Genomic DNA, 15,287 nt, shown 5'->3' with positions numbered 1-15,287 from the left:
GGAAAACCCATTACCACAATAAAAAGGAACAGTTTATCCTGAGAGCTTGCTATTCAGGTGGCTTCAATCCAGTTTGAATCCTCCCTCTTGGGAGGGTGTAATATTAGCCATTGGCTGAGACATGTTGAGAAGAACAGACACTGGGCTTATAAATCTCCTCTCCTCCAAACAGGAGGACTGGCCATAAATGTAGTCATGGCACAAGTGATCAGATTTATTCCATGTAGGTTTTTTTTGAGGGAGTTTGGCAACACTGGCTTCCTGGCAAGTCTGGACTAAGACCAGTCCCACTGCTGTTCCTAATTCATTGGGAATGCCCTCCATAGAACTACTTGCTTATGTCCAATCTGTCTTTGGAGCATTGTGCAAAGCTCAAATGTCTTCATTGCTTTTCCAGTGTTGACTCTGACTCTGTTAGCAGTTTCTGCATTTTGCAGAATACGTGCAATCCCTCCAGTGTTCTATAGGAGTGAAATTGAGGGAGTCTTCTCCCCCTCAGTAGGGGAAGCTAAAATGACAGGGCATACGTTTTAGAGGGAGAGATGCAGAGACTGGAGGGTGCAGTCTCTGGACTGGACTGCTTAGAGATAGTAGTGGAGGGAAAGATAACTGTCCAATAATTACATGGATTGGATAAGTATGGTGACATATATCCCAAATGGGAGTAGATTAATTTTAAAAAGTGGGTGGCATGGAAAAGATGCTTTCCCTTTTGAGATGCATCAGTGTAGTCATAATGTTACTGATCTGCAACTTCTGTAAGAGGCTGTCTTCATAGCAGACAATGCTGCTTTGTACAGGAACAATTGCTGACTCATCTGGGCTTGTAGGAAAGGGACCCTCTCCAACAGTTCCAGACTGGGCTGGTTGTGAACTCACTTGACTGGAATAGACTTCCTGAGAACTTGTGTGACCTCCTTGGTCAGTCAGAGCTCAGTGCAAGGTCTCTGGATTCAAATCACCAAAACATGCTACACTCAATCAAATCTGACCTATAATTACTGTCTCCTTTTGCAAGGGAGCCAATTAATATAGGAGCACAGTGCTCATCAAATAACATCCTTCAGTTCTTGTCCAGTACAGATATTAGGAAGAGGAATTCTGCCCCAGGAATTCCAAAAAGAAAGTTCCTAGTACATTTAAGGAAATAATCCAGATGATTGAGCTGAATATTCCCTCCTTGCCCCCACAATATTCTCCAACCGTTTCTGTTAGCAGCAATCGGGTGACAACTAACAACTTGTAAATCTACACTGATTGTAGCCAAATGATTTAATCTTTATACATTCTGCTCCATCTGGTTGTATCATTACCCCTCTGAATGGGTGCCACCCTGGTTGCTATTGCAGTTGTGATTACCCATTGTTTATGTTGGTCTCACGTGTTTGAAAAATGCCACACGATTCATTAAAATCTCAATCTTCAGTCATCCATCTTAGAATCCTGACAGTGTGAAAGTAAGCCATTCAGACCATTGAATTCACAGTGACCCTTAGGGCGGCACAGTGGCACAGTAGGGGCAGCACAGTGGCACAGTTAGGGTGGCACGGTGGCACAGTGGTTAGCACTGCTGCCTCACAGCGCCTGTAGACCTGTAGACCCGGGTTCAATTCCCGACTCAGGCGACTGACTGTGTGGAGTTTGCACGTTCTCCCCGTGTCTGCGTGGGTTTCCTCCAGGTGCTCCGGTTTCCTCCCACAGTCCAAAGATGTGCGGGTCAGGTGAATTGGCCAAGCTAAATTGCCCGTAGTGTTAGGTAAGGGGTAAATGTAGGGGTCTGGGTGGGTTGCGCTTCAGTGGGTCGGTGTGGACTTGTTGGGCCGAAGGGCCTGTTTCCACACTGTAAGTCTAATCTAATCTAAAAGCATCTTTCCCATACGCCCCTTCTTACCTTATCTCTGTGATCCCTCATTTCCCATGGCTAACCCAGCTACCTACACACCCCTGGACTCTATGGACAATTTCCCATCGCCAATCCACCGCAGCCTGCTCATCTCTGGACTGTGGGAGGAAACTGGAGCACCTAGAGGAAACCCACGCAGACACAGGTAGAATGTGTAAACTCCACACAGACAGTTGCTTGAGGGTGGAATCTTGGGTCCCTGGTGCTGAGAGGCAGCTGTGCTAACTAATGAGCCACTGTGCCTCTCAATGCCTTTGTGAAACAATAAAAATGCAAAAACATTGCAGCATCTTTGTTTTCACACCCATCACCATTCTCACTTTTCACAATCATTACATGCCATCAGTAACTCCCTGTGGAAAGGAGCAGAAGGAGCTTATTCAGCCCATTGGATCTGTCTGCCACCCAATGAGAGTATCGCTGATCTGATAATCCTCATCTCCATATCCTTGGTTGTCTCATGCAAACTTGAAATCCTATCTCAACCCATCCATAACAGTTTGAAAGGGAGAAGCAAAATTGGATGTAATGGTGTTACAGTTAAATAAAGGTAATTATGAGGGCATGAGAGGAACTGACAAAAATAGACTGGAAGCAGAGCCTAGCGGGGAAGACAGTAGAGGAAAAATGGCAGGAGTTTGTGGGTATAATTGAGGACACTGTACAGAGGTTCATCCCCAAGAAAAGAAAGATTATCCAGGGAGGGATTAGACAGCGATGGCTGACAAAGGAAGTCAGGAAATGTATTAAAGAAAAAGAGAGATCCTATAAAGTGGCCAAGAGTAGTGGGAAATCAGAAGATTAGGAAGGCTACAAAAACAAACAGAGGATAACAAAGAGAGAAATAAGGAAGAAAGGATCAAATATGAAGGTATGCTAGCCAGTAATATTAGAAATGATAGTAAAATACATAAGAAACAACTGACACGCAAAAGTAGACATTGGGCCACTTCAAACTGATGCTGGAAGCCTAGTGATGGGAGATAAGGAAATAGCTGGAGAACTTAACAAGTACTTTGTGTCAGTCTTCACAGTGGAAGACATGAGTAATATCCCAACAATTAAAGGGAGTTGGGTGCTGAGTTGAGTATGGTTGCCATTACAAAAGAGAAAGTGCTAGAAAAGCTAAAAGGTCTTAAAATTGATATATCTTCTGGCCCCGATGGACATATCCTAGAGTTCTGAGAGAGGTGGCTGAGGAAATAGCGGGGGCATTGGTTGAGATCATTCAAAAGTCACTGGAGTCAGGGAAAGTCCCGGATGATTGGAAGATCGCTGTCATAACCCCCTTGTGCAAGAAAGGTTCAAGACAAAAGATGGAAAATTATAGGCCAATTAGCCTAATCTTGGTTGTTGGTAAAATTCTAGAATCCATCATTAAGGATGAGGTTTCTAAATTCTTGGAAGAGCAGAGTCTAATTAGAACAAGTCGACATGGATTTAGTTAGGGAAGGTCGTGTCTGACAAACCTGTTGGAATTCTTTGAAGAGGTGACAAGTAGGTTAGACCAGGGAAACCCAGTGGATGTGGTCTATCTAGACTTCCTAAAGGCCTTTGATAAGGTGCCACACGGGAGGCTGCTGAGCAAGGTGAGGGCCCATGGTGTTCAAGGTGAGCTACTGGTATGAATTGTGGATTGGCTGTCTGACAGAAGGCAGAGAGTTGGGATAAAAGGTTCTTTTTTGGAATGGCAACCGGTGACAAGCGGTGTCCTGCAGGGTTCAGTGTTGGGGCCGCAGCTGTTCACATTATATATTATTGATCTGGATGAAGGGACTGGGGCATTCTAGCGATGTTTGCCGATGATACGAAATTAGGTGAACAGGCAGGTAGTACTGAGGAAGTGGGGAGGCTGCAGAAGGATCTAGACAGTTTGGGAGAGTGGTCCAGGAAATGGCTGATGGAATTCAAAGTGAGCAAATGCGAGGTCTTGCACTCTGGAAAAAAGAATAAAAGCATAGACTACTTTCTAAACGGTGAGAAAATTCATAAAGCCAAAGTACAAAGGGATCTGGGAGTGCTAGTCGAGGATTCTCTGAAGGTAAACATGCAGGTTGAGTCCATGATTAAGAAAGCGAATGCAATGTTGTCATTTATCTCAAGAGGGTTGGAATATAAAAGCACCGTTGTGCTACTGAGACTTTATAAAGCTCTGGTTAGGCCCCATTTGGAGTACTGTGTCCAGTTTTGATCCCCACACCTCAGGAAGGACATACTGGCACTGGAGCGTGTCCAGCGGAGATTCACACGGATGATCTCTGGAATGGTAGGTCTAACATACAAGGAGCAGCTGAGGATCCTGGGATTGTATTCATTGGAGTTTAGAAGACTAAGGGGAGATTAAATAGAAACGTATAAGATAATACATGGCTTGGAAAGGGTAGACGCTAGGAAATTGTTTCCGTTAGGCAAGGAGACTAGGACCCATGGGCACAGCCTTAGAATTAGAGGGGGTCAATTCAGAACAGAAATGCGGAGACATTTCTTCAGCCAGAGACTGGTGGGCCTGTTGAATTCATTGCCACAGAGTACAGTGGAGGCTGGGACACTAAATGTCTTCAAGGCAGAGATTGATAAATTCTTGATGTCACAAGGAATTAAGGGCTACGGGAAGAATGCTGGCAAGTGGAGTTGAAATGCCCATCAGACATGATTTAATGGCGGAGTGGACTCGATGGGTCGAATGGCCTTACTTACACTCCTATGTCTTATGGTCTTATCACAGCCCTCTGCAATAAAGAATTCCACAAATTCAGAAGTGATGAGGAGAAATTTCTCCTTATCTGTCTTCAGCGGATGATGTCTTACTCTGAGATGATGCTCTCTGGTCCTGGTCACTGTCACAAGGGGAACCAGCCTCTCTGCATTCACCTTGTCAACCTACCAAAGAAACACATGTTACAGGTCATGTCTTTTCTTATTATCCTGATCCGCTCAACTGCTCTTCATGAGAGAGTCCTTCCATAGGATCAGCCCAGTGATACTTTTCTGGACTACCTCCAGCCCATGAAGAACAGGAACACGCTGAAAAACCGATGGAATTCCAGAATAAACATGGAGGCCGAGTCCTCCTGCAGGATGTCAAGGTTGGATTAATTTAGTTTCTATTCTACTCAATTAGAAATAACTTCACTTAATATGGATTTGAAGTGGCTTAACCGAATTGGTTTATACTTGTGCCTTGTTCAGCCCTCTTCTTTCTTGTGACCACCTTTTACTGGATTGGACACCACTTGTAAGAAAGTGACCACCATGTTTTTCACTTCCTCTAGAAGCCAGAGCAGGATGAGTGGGGCAATGGTCTGGAGGCAATGCAGAGAGCTCTGCAGATGGAGAAGGATGTGAACCAGAGTCTGCTGGATCTGCACAAACTCTCCTCTGGCCACATGGACCCTCATGTGAGTTCTTGGTATTTTTAACCTTTTTTGCTTCTAGCGTAATAAATTGAATAACAGATCAAAAATCAATCCCTGCTGGTGGAGGGTGTTATGGGAGTGGAAGAAGCTTCTGGTGTTGCCAAGACCTGCGCTTTTTGATTTTAAAGAGGCTCCTCAGCAGTTTGTGACATCACTTAACTATCCACTCCCCTGTATTAATGGGAATATTTCTTTTTCAGGTGGGGGTGAGGGGTGGAGAGGAGAAAAAGATGCATTTGATCTTCATCTTTCCCTTCCAGCTGTGTGACTTCCTGGAGAGGCACTACTTGGATGAGCAAGTGAAGATGATCAAGAAGCTGGGAGATCACATCACCAACCTGAAGAGACTGGGAGCCCCTGAGAATGGCCTGGGAGAGTACCTGTTTGACAGATTCATCCTGGGGGGGAGAGTGACTGAACTGACTGCAGGGAGCAAGCTGTGTAACTTCTGGTATTAATGGGAGACGTGCAGAGTAAGGTTACTTTTTCTTAAAAAGTGACCTGCCCTCTATTATGAAATATGCCAAGTGTAAATAAACTGCTCAATATTGTACTTTGTTTACTTGTTTGGATGAATGTCTGTCAGTTGTGAAGAGGTATGATGAGATGTAACTTGTTGTGGAAAACCCATTACCACAATAAAAAGGAACATTTATCCTGAGAGCTTGCTATTCAGATGGTTTCAATCCAGTTTGAATTGTCCCTCTGGGGAGGGTGACACTAGGTTTATAAATCTCCTCCTCTCCAAACAGGAGGACTGGCCACAAATGTCGTCATGGCACAAGTGAACAGATTTATTCCATCTAGGTTTTTTGAGGGAGCATGGCAACACTGGCTTCCTGGTAAGTCCTCACTTAGACCAGTCCCACTGCTGTTCCTAATTCACTGGGAATGCTCTCCATAGAACTGCTTGCTTTATGTCCAATCTGTCTTTGGAGCATTGAGCAACATTCAAATGTGTTCATTGTTAACAGTGTGAACACTGGAAAAGCAGTTTCTGCATTTTGCAGAATACGTGCAATCCCTCCAGTGTTCTGTAGGAGTGAAATTGAGGGAGTTTTCTCCCCTCAGTAGGGGAGGCTAAAATGACCAGGCATACGTTTAGAGGGAGAGATGTAGAGGCCAGAGGGTGCAGTCTCTGGAATGGACTGCTTAGAGATAGTAGTGGAGGGGAATATAACTGTCACTTTCAACACTCCAATAACTACAGGGATTGGATAAGTATGGTGATTTACATCCCAAATGGGAGTAGATTAATCGAGGAAATGGGTGGCATGGAAAAGATGCTATACCTTTTTGAGGTGCATCAACGTAGTCATAATGTCACTGCTCTGCAACATCTAAGAGGCTGTCTTCATAGCAGACAATGCTGCTTTGTACTTGTAACAAGCGCTGACTCATCTGGGCTTGTAGGAAAGGGACCCTCTACTCTCCAACAGTTCCAGACTGGGCTGGTTGTGAACTCACTTGACTGGAATAGACTTCCTGAGAACTAGTGTGACCTCCTTGGTCAGTCAGAGCTCAGTGCAAGGTCTCTGGATTCAAATCACCAAAACATGCTACACTCAATCAAATCTGACCTATAATTACTGTCTCCTTTTGCAAGGGAGCCAAATAATACAGGAGCACAGTGCTCATCAAATAGCATCCTTCAGTTCTTGTCCAGTACAGATATTAGGAAGAGGAATTCTGCCCCAGGAATTCCAAAAAGAAAGTTCCTAGTACATTTAAGGAAATAATCCAGATGACTGAGCTGAATATTCCCTCCTTGCCCCCACAATATTCTCCAACCGTTTGTCAGCAGCAGTCGGGTGACAACTAACAACTTGTAAATCTGCACTGATTGTAGCCAAATGATTTAATCTTTATACATTCTGCTCCATCTGGTTGTATCATTACCCCTCTGAATGGGTGCCACCCTGGTTGCTATTGCAGTTGTGATTACCCATTGTTTATGTTGGTCTCACGTGTTTGAAAAATGCCACACGATTCATTAAAATCTCAATCTTCAGTCATCCATCTTAGAATCCCGACAGTGTGAAAGTAAGCCATTCAGCCCATTGAATTCACACTGACGCTTAGAAAAGCATCTTACCCATACACCCCTTCTTACCTTATCTCTGACATCCCTCATTTCCCATGGCTAACCCAGCTACCTACACACCTCTGGACTCTATGGACAATTTCCCATCACGAATCCACCATAAACTGCACATCTTTGGACTGTGGGAGGAAACTGGAGCACGCAGACACAGAGAGAATGTGTACATAGAACATAGAACACAGAACATAGAACAATACCGCACAGAACAGGCCCTTCGGCCCATGATGTTGTGCCGAACATCTATCCTAGATTAAGCACCCATCCATGTACCTATCCAATTGCCGCTTAAAGGTCGTCAATGATTCTGACTCTACCACTGCCACGGGCAGCGCATTCCATGCCCCCACCACTCTCTGGGTAAAGAACCCACCCCTGACATCTCCCCTATACCTTCCACCCTTCACCTTAAATTTATGTCCCCTTGTAATACTCTGTTGTACCCGGGGAAAAAGTTTCTGACTGTCTACTCTATCTATTCCTCTGATCATCTTATAAACCTCTATCAAGTCACCCCTCATCCTTCGCCGTTCCAATGAGAAAAGGCCGAGAACTCTCAACCTGTCCTCGTACGACCTATTCTCCATTCCAGGCAACATCCTGGTAAATCTTCTCTGCACCCTCTCCAAAGCTTCCACATCTTTCCTAAAGTGAGGCGACCAGAACTGCACACAGTACTCCAAATGTGGCCTAACCAAAGTCCTGTACAGCTGCAACATCACTTCATGACTCTTGAATTCGATCCCTCTGCTAATGAACGCTAATACACCATAGGCCTTCTTACAAGCTCTATCCACCTGAGTGGCAACTTTCAAAGATCTATGTACATAGACCCCAAGATCCCTCTGTTCCTCCACCTGACTAAGAACTCTACCGTTAACCCTGTATTCCGCATTCTTATTTGTTCTTCCAAAATGGACAACCTCACACTTGGCAGGGTTGAACTCCATCTGCCACTCCTCAGCCCAGCTCTGCATCATATCTAAGTCCCTTTGCAGCCGACAACAGCCCTCCTCACTGTCCACAACTCCACCAATCTTCGTATCATCTGCAAATTTACTGACCCACCCTTCGACTCCCTCATCCAAGTCATTAATAAAAATTACAAACAGCAGAGGATCCAGAACTGATCCCTGCGGAACTCCACTTGTAACTGGGCTCCAGGCTGAATATTTACCATCTACCACCACTCTCTGACTTCGACCGGTTAGCCAGTTTTCAATCCAATTGGCCAAGTTTCCCTCTATCCCATGCCTCCTGACTTTCCGCATAAGCCTACCATGGGAAACCTTATCAAATGCCTTACTAAAATCCATGTACACTACACCCACTGCTCTACCCTCATCCACATGCTTGGTCACCTCCTCAAAGAATTCAATAAGACTTGTAAGGCAAGACCTACCCTTCACAAATCCGTGCTGGCTGTCCCCAATCAAGCAGTGTCTTTCCAGATACTCATAAATCCTATCCCTCAGTACCCTTTCCATTACTTTGCCTACCACAGAAGTAAGACTAACTGGCCTGTAATTCCCGGGGTTATCCCTATTCCCTTTTTTGAACAGGGGCACAACATTCGCTACTCTCCAATCACCTGGTACCACCCCCGTTGACAGTGAAGACGAAAAGATCATTGCCAACGGTACTGCAATTTCCTCTCTTGCTTCCCACATAATCCTAGGATATATCCCGTCAGGCCCGGGGGACTTGTCTATCCTCAAGTTGTTCAAAATGTCCAACACACCTTCCTTCCTAACAAGTATCTTTTCTAGTTTACCAGTCCGTTTCACACTCTCCTCTTCAACAATACGGTCCCTCTCGTTTGTAAATACTGAAGAAAAGTACTTGTTCAAGACCTCTCCTATCTGTTCCGACTCAATACACAATCTCCCACTACTGTCCTTGATCGGACCTACCCTCGTTCTCGTCATTCTCATGTTTCTCACATACGCATAAAATGCCTTGGGGTTATCCTTGATCCTATCCGCCAAGGATTTTTCATGCCCTCTCTTAGCTCTCCTAATCCCTTTCTTCAGGTCCCTTCTGGCTATCCTGTATCCCTCCACTGCTCTGTCTGAACCCTGTTTCCTCAACCTTATGTAAGCCTCCTTCTTCCTCTTTACTAGACATTCAACCTCCCTCGTCAACCAAGGCTCCCTCACACGATCATTTCTTTCCTGCCTGATAGGTACATACATATCAAGGACGCATCGTATCTGCTCCTTGAAAAAGTTCCACATTTCCACCACATCCTTCCCTGACAGCCTATGCTTCCAACTTATGCTCCTCAAATCCTGTCTTACAGCATCGTAATTTCCCTTCCCCCAATTGTAAAATCTACCCTGTTGTGCGTACCTATCTCTCTCCATAACCAAGGTGAAAGTCACAGAATTGTGGTCACCATCACCAAAATGTTCACCCACTAACAAGCCCATCACTTGTCCCGCCTCATTACCGAGTACCAAATCCATATGGCCTCCCCTCTGGTTGGACAATCTACATACTGAGTTAGAAAAGCTTCCTGGACACACTGCACAAACACCGCCCCATTCAATCTACTTGATCTAAAGAGCTTCCAATCAATATTTGGGAAGTTGAAGTCGCCCATGACTATGACCCTGTGGCTTCTGCACCTTTCCAAAATCTGTTTCCCTTCCTGTTCCTCTACATCTCTGCTGCTATTGGGGGGCCTATAGTAAACACCCAACAAGGTGACTGCACCTTTCCTATTTCTGACTTCAGCCCATACTACCTCCAAAGGCAGATCCCCCTCAAACTTCCTTTCTGCAGCCGTTATACCATTTCTAATTAGCAATGCCACCCCCCCCTCCTTTTTTACCACCCTCCCTAATCTTACTGAAACATCTGTAACCAGGAACCTCCAACAACCATTCCTGTCCCTCATCTATCCACATTTCCGTGATGGCCACAACATCGTAGTCCCAGGTACCGATCCACGCTTTAAGTTCACCCACCTTATTTCTGATACTCCTTGCGTTGAAGTATACGCACTTGAGCCCATCTCTGTGTCTGCAAGTATTCCCTGTCAGTGCTACCTTCTCCACAGCCTCCCTACATTCTTGGACATCCTGAAACACAGCTAGCTTACTTGCTGGACTACAAGTCTGGATCCCATCCCCCTGCCAAATTAGTTTAAACCCCCCCCGAAGAGTGCTAGCAAACCTACCCCCCAGGATATTGGTGCCCTTCTGGTTCAGGTGCAACCCGTCCTGTTTGTACAGGTCCCACCTTCCCCAGAATGCAGTCCAATTGTCCAAATACCTTAAGCCCTCCCTCCTACACCATCCTTGCAGCCACGTGTTCAACTGCACTCTCTCCCTATTCCTTGCCTCACTGTCACGTGGCACCGGCAACAACCCAGAGATGACGACTCTGTCTGTCCTAGCTTTTAGCTTCCAGCCGGCACAGTGGCACAGTGGTTAGCACAGTGGTTAGCACTGCTGCCTCACAGCGCCTGAGACCCGGGTTCAAGTCCCGACTCAGGCGACTGACTGTGTGGAGTTTGCACGTTCTCCCCGTGTCTGCGTGGGTTTCCTCCGGGTGCTCCGGTTTCCTCCCACAGTCCAAAGATGTGCGGGCCAGGTGAATTGGCCATGCTAAATTGCCCGTAGTGTTAGGTAAGGGGTTAATGTAGGGGTATGGGTGGGTTGCGCTTCGGCGGGTCGGTGTGGACTTGTTGGGCCGAAGGGCCTGTTTCCACACTGTAAGTAATCTAATCTAATCTAACTCCCTGAGTTCTTGAATGACCTCCCCACCCCTCTTCCTACCTATGTCGTTGGTGCCAATGTGTACCACGACTTCTGGCTGCACACCCTCCCCCTTAAGGATTCTGAAGACACGGTCCGAGACGTCTCGGACCCTGGCACCCGGGAGGCAACAAACCATTCAAGAGTCTCGCCCATGTCCACAGAACCGTCTGTCCGTCCCTCTAACTAGAGAGTCTCCTATAACTAGCGCTCTCCTGTTCTCCCCCTTTCCCTTCTTAGTCTCAGAGACAGACCTCACGCAACAGACCCCTTCACTGCAGCTTACACCTGCAAGGCTATCCCCCCCAACAGTTTCCAAAGCTGTATACCTATTTTTTAGGGGAACGACCACAGGGGATCCCTGCACTGCCTGCTTCTTCCCCTTCCCACCTCTAACTGTTACCCAGCTACCTCTGTTCTCTGGCGTAACTATGTCCCTGTAGCTTCTATCAATCACCCTCTCAGCCTCTCGAATAATCCTCAGTTCATCCAACTCCAGTTCCAGTTCCCTAACTCGTTCGGTGAGGAGCAGGATCTGACTGCATTTCCTGCAGACGAAGTTGGCAGGAGTATCAGTGGTCACCCCTACCTCAAACATCCTGCAGGAGGAACATTCCACTGCCTGTAAACTCCACACAAACTGTTGCCTGAGGGTCCCTGGTGCTGTGAGGCAGCAGTGCTAACCAATGAGCCACCGAATCACCCGATGCCTTTGTGAAACAATAAAAATGCAAAAACGTTGCAGCCTCTTTGTTTTCACACTCATCACCATTCTCACTTTGCAGGTAGTGATTGTGAAATCAGTGAGTCCCAACGAATAGGAGCAGAGGGAGCTTATTCAGCCCATTGGGTCTGACAGCCACATGTTGTGGAAAACCCATTACCTCAATAAAAAGGAACAGTTTATCCTGAGAGCTTGCTATTCAGGTGGCTTCAATCCAGTTTGAATTGTCCCTCTTGGGAGGGTGTAATATTGGGAGCCACCCCATGAGATTATCACTGATCTGATAATCCTCATCTCCATATCCTTGGTTGTCTCCATAAACTTTGATCATTGCAAACTTAAAAATCTATCTCAACCATCCTTAACAGCCCTCTGCAAGAAAGAATTCCACAGATTCAGAAGGGATTGGGAGAAATATCTCCTTATCTATCTTCAACTGGTGATGTCTTACTCTGAGATGACGCTCTCTGGTGCTGGTCACTCTCACAAGAGGAACCACCGTCTCTGCATCCATCTTGTCAACCTCCTGAAGAAACACATGTTACAGGTCATGTCTTTTCTCGTTATTCTGACCCACTCAACTGTCTCTTCATGAGAGAGTCCTTCCATAGGATCAGCCTAGTGATACTTTTCTGGACTGCCTCCAACCCTTTTTTAGATCAGGGGCCAAAACTGTTCCCAGTACTCCAACTGTAGTCTGGCTAGAGTCAATATTATGGTGCTGGAAAAACACAGCAGGTCAGACAGTGTCCGAGAAAGAGAATCGACATTTCGAGCATAAGCCCTTCAATCAGGCTTCATCAAGCCCTTCATAAGCCTTACTGGGATTTTGCCCAAAACATCTGTTCACCTGCTCCTCAGATGCTGCCTGGCCGGCTGCGTTTTTCTAGCACCACACTCTCGACTTTGATCTCCAGCATCTGCAGGCCTCACTTTCTCCATCTGTAACGGAACCTGATGTCATTGTGTGAAACCTCAGAGAAACTGGACCATAAAGCAGAAGAACCAGTTTAGGTCAGATTGTTCAAATTCATTCTTATCCATCCATAGACAAACAGAAAGTTAGGAGTTTGTTCAGGATCTATTCATCTATAAGCAATGATCGCAAGATTGATTCCAAATCTCTGATTGGCTCTAGGTTATGGCTCCTTGCCAAACCCCTCCTCCTTTGTTCATTGATACTTATATGCCTGGTGATTCCTGATAGGCTATTGGGGATCATCAATCATCATTGGTGCTGCCACTCCCTGTTGGGTGCAGGATGTCCTAGGAGGATAAATAGAAGAGCTTGTGGCTGAGAGGCTTAGTTCTGCGGTTGTCTAGGTGATAGAGTGTGGGAATAGGGAAGATGGCCTCCCAAGTGTGTCAGAACTACCACAAGGACTGTGAGGATGCTGTTAACAAGCAGATCAACCTGGAGCTCTATTCCTCCTATGTTTACCTCTCCATGGTGAGGCTGGTTCTCCTGGTCTCTGTGTTTGAAGAAGTTGGAGTTTCTCCAGTTTAATGAAATTGCTTTATGCCATACTCTATTCCTGGGAGGGAAACCATTTTGAGTGGTGAAAGATTTCTTGTTGAAGTTAACATTTGAGCAATGCCTGCTCCTTGTAGTAGCTGTCTTCTGTGGGGGTTTAATGCTGGACTAGCTCAGCTACTTCCTATGTAACTAACCAACAACACAATCAGGTTAACTGGCCTGTAACTTGAAGCAGTGGTTATTATTAGGTGACCATAGCTGGTGCAATGGTGTATGTGTCCTCACTAATGTTTGTTGTCTTGAGCTGAAGATAGCAATGTGGGTCTAATGTAACTTTTCTTGGGTACTAGAATGTGTAGTCAGGAACAATTTCCACAACAGAAAGGAACATTTGGTTGGTTTTTGACAGTAAACTGTCTCCTTGATACCTGTTCTCTTGGAGTCAGTTCCACTGTCTGCAGAAGTGGAGTGGCAAGAAATTCCACCCTCTCCCACTTCCTGAGGGCAAGGGGTGGTATATTCCAACAATTTCAGTTTTAAAATTAATTCTTAAACATTTTGCTTGTCTAAGAGCTACCTGCTCAACAAATGTAAAATAACAACATTCTTAAACTTGGCTTTTTAACTTCTGAAACAGAATTGCTTAGATTTTTAAATGTGAGATGGCTTGTTTTACTCCTTCCCCCTCCAGTCCTCTTACTTTGACCGGGATGATGTTGCCCTGCGTCACTTTGCTGAGTTCTTCAAGGAGCAGTCCCATGAGGAACGGGAACATGCTGAGAAACTGATGGAATTCCAGAATAAACGTGGAGGCAGAGTCATCCTGCAGGATATCAAGGTTGGGTTTGACTAATCTCTCCTAGATTAAACAATTGTACTTCATATTATTTAAAGCAACTTGATTTAAAGTTTATCTGGTCAGATTTACAGTAATTGTGCTAATGTGGATTTGAAGCAATTCAATTCCAATTGATCATGCGAAAAGCCATATTGCTTCATTCACTAAAAATGAACTTGACCTGTAAGAAAGTGACCACTTTGCCTTTCCTGCCTTCCAGAAGCCAGAGCAGGATGAGTGGGGCAATGGTCTGGAGGCAATGCAGAGAGCTCTGCAGATGGAGAAGGATGTGAACCAGAGTCTGCTAGATCTACACAAACTCTCCTCTGACCACACTGACCCTCATGTGAGTTCCTGATGTGTTTATGTCTGGGCTCTGTCTTAAATGGATAAGACACTTGGTCCTTTAGCCTCTGATTTCTATGTAAATGGTGGGGAGTGCAGTATGGGAGTGGGCCACGCTTCTGGTGTAGCCCAGATCTGAGCACTTTCTAAAGGCTCTTCAGCAATCTGTCACATCACTTAACTGTCCACTCTCCATACTGAGGGGAATACCAGGCTTAGAGAAAAGTCAAGTTGATCTTGACATAATCAGATTTTCTCTTTCCCTTCCAGCTGTGTGACTTCCTGGAGAGGCACTACTTGGATGAGCAAGTGAAGATGATCAAGAAGCTGGGAGATCACATCACCAACCTGAAGAGACTGGGAGCCCCTGAGAATGGCCTGGGAGAATACCTGTTTGACAGGCTCACCCTGGGGGAGAGTGACTGAACTGACTGCAGGGAGCAAGACTTTGTTGTTTTCTCTATGAATGAGTTCTATAGAATGTGAAGCTGTGGAAGTAGTTTACTGTCCTGGGCTTGATGATGGAATGTACCAATTGTAAATAAACTGCTCATTGTTGGATTGTTTTTTGCTGCCTAGTAGGTCAAACTGTATATAGGTCTGTGCTGTGACTTGCTATCAGAGGATCTCTTGATCCAGATCAATAATTAAATCCAGTCCAAATTACTTCATCTGACACCAAATATGTGGGGTGGGTATAAGACCAGGTATAGAGCAGG

At 45.5% G+C, this 15,287-nt stretch overlaps 2 protein-coding genes across 2 annotated transcripts; both read left to right on the top strand.

The window, feature by feature from the left end:
* Positions 1–736: 736 nt before the first annotated feature.
* Positions 737–5,777, top strand: LOC132814793 (ferritin heavy chain, oocyte isoform-like). Its single transcript, XM_060823581.1, has 4 exons — positions 737–758; positions 4,907–4,989; positions 5,176–5,301; positions 5,580–5,777. Exons 1-4 carry the CDS (start codon positions 737–739, stop codon positions 5,775–5,777), a joined length of 429 nt encoding a protein of 142 aa, XP_060679564.1.
* A 7,479-nt stretch (positions 5,778–13,256) lies between these two features.
* On the top strand, positions 13,257–14,994 carry LOC132814789 (ferritin heavy chain A-like). Its single transcript, XM_060823577.1, has 4 exons — positions 13,257–13,358; positions 14,077–14,223; positions 14,444–14,569; positions 14,839–14,994. Exons 1-4 carry the CDS (start codon positions 13,257–13,259, stop codon positions 14,992–14,994), a joined length of 531 nt encoding a protein of 176 aa, XP_060679560.1.
* Positions 14,995–15,287: the final 293 nt, after the last annotated feature.

This window comes from Hemiscyllium ocellatum, unplaced genomic scaffold, assembly GCF_020745735.1.
Source record: "Hemiscyllium ocellatum isolate sHemOce1 unplaced genomic scaffold, sHemOce1.pat.X.cur. scaffold_924_pat_ctg1, whole genome shotgun sequence".
Classification (NCBI taxonomy): Eukaryota; Metazoa; Chordata; class Chondrichthyes; order Orectolobiformes; family Hemiscylliidae; genus Hemiscyllium; species Hemiscyllium ocellatum.
This window is presented reverse-complemented; position numbering and strand designations above follow the sequence as displayed.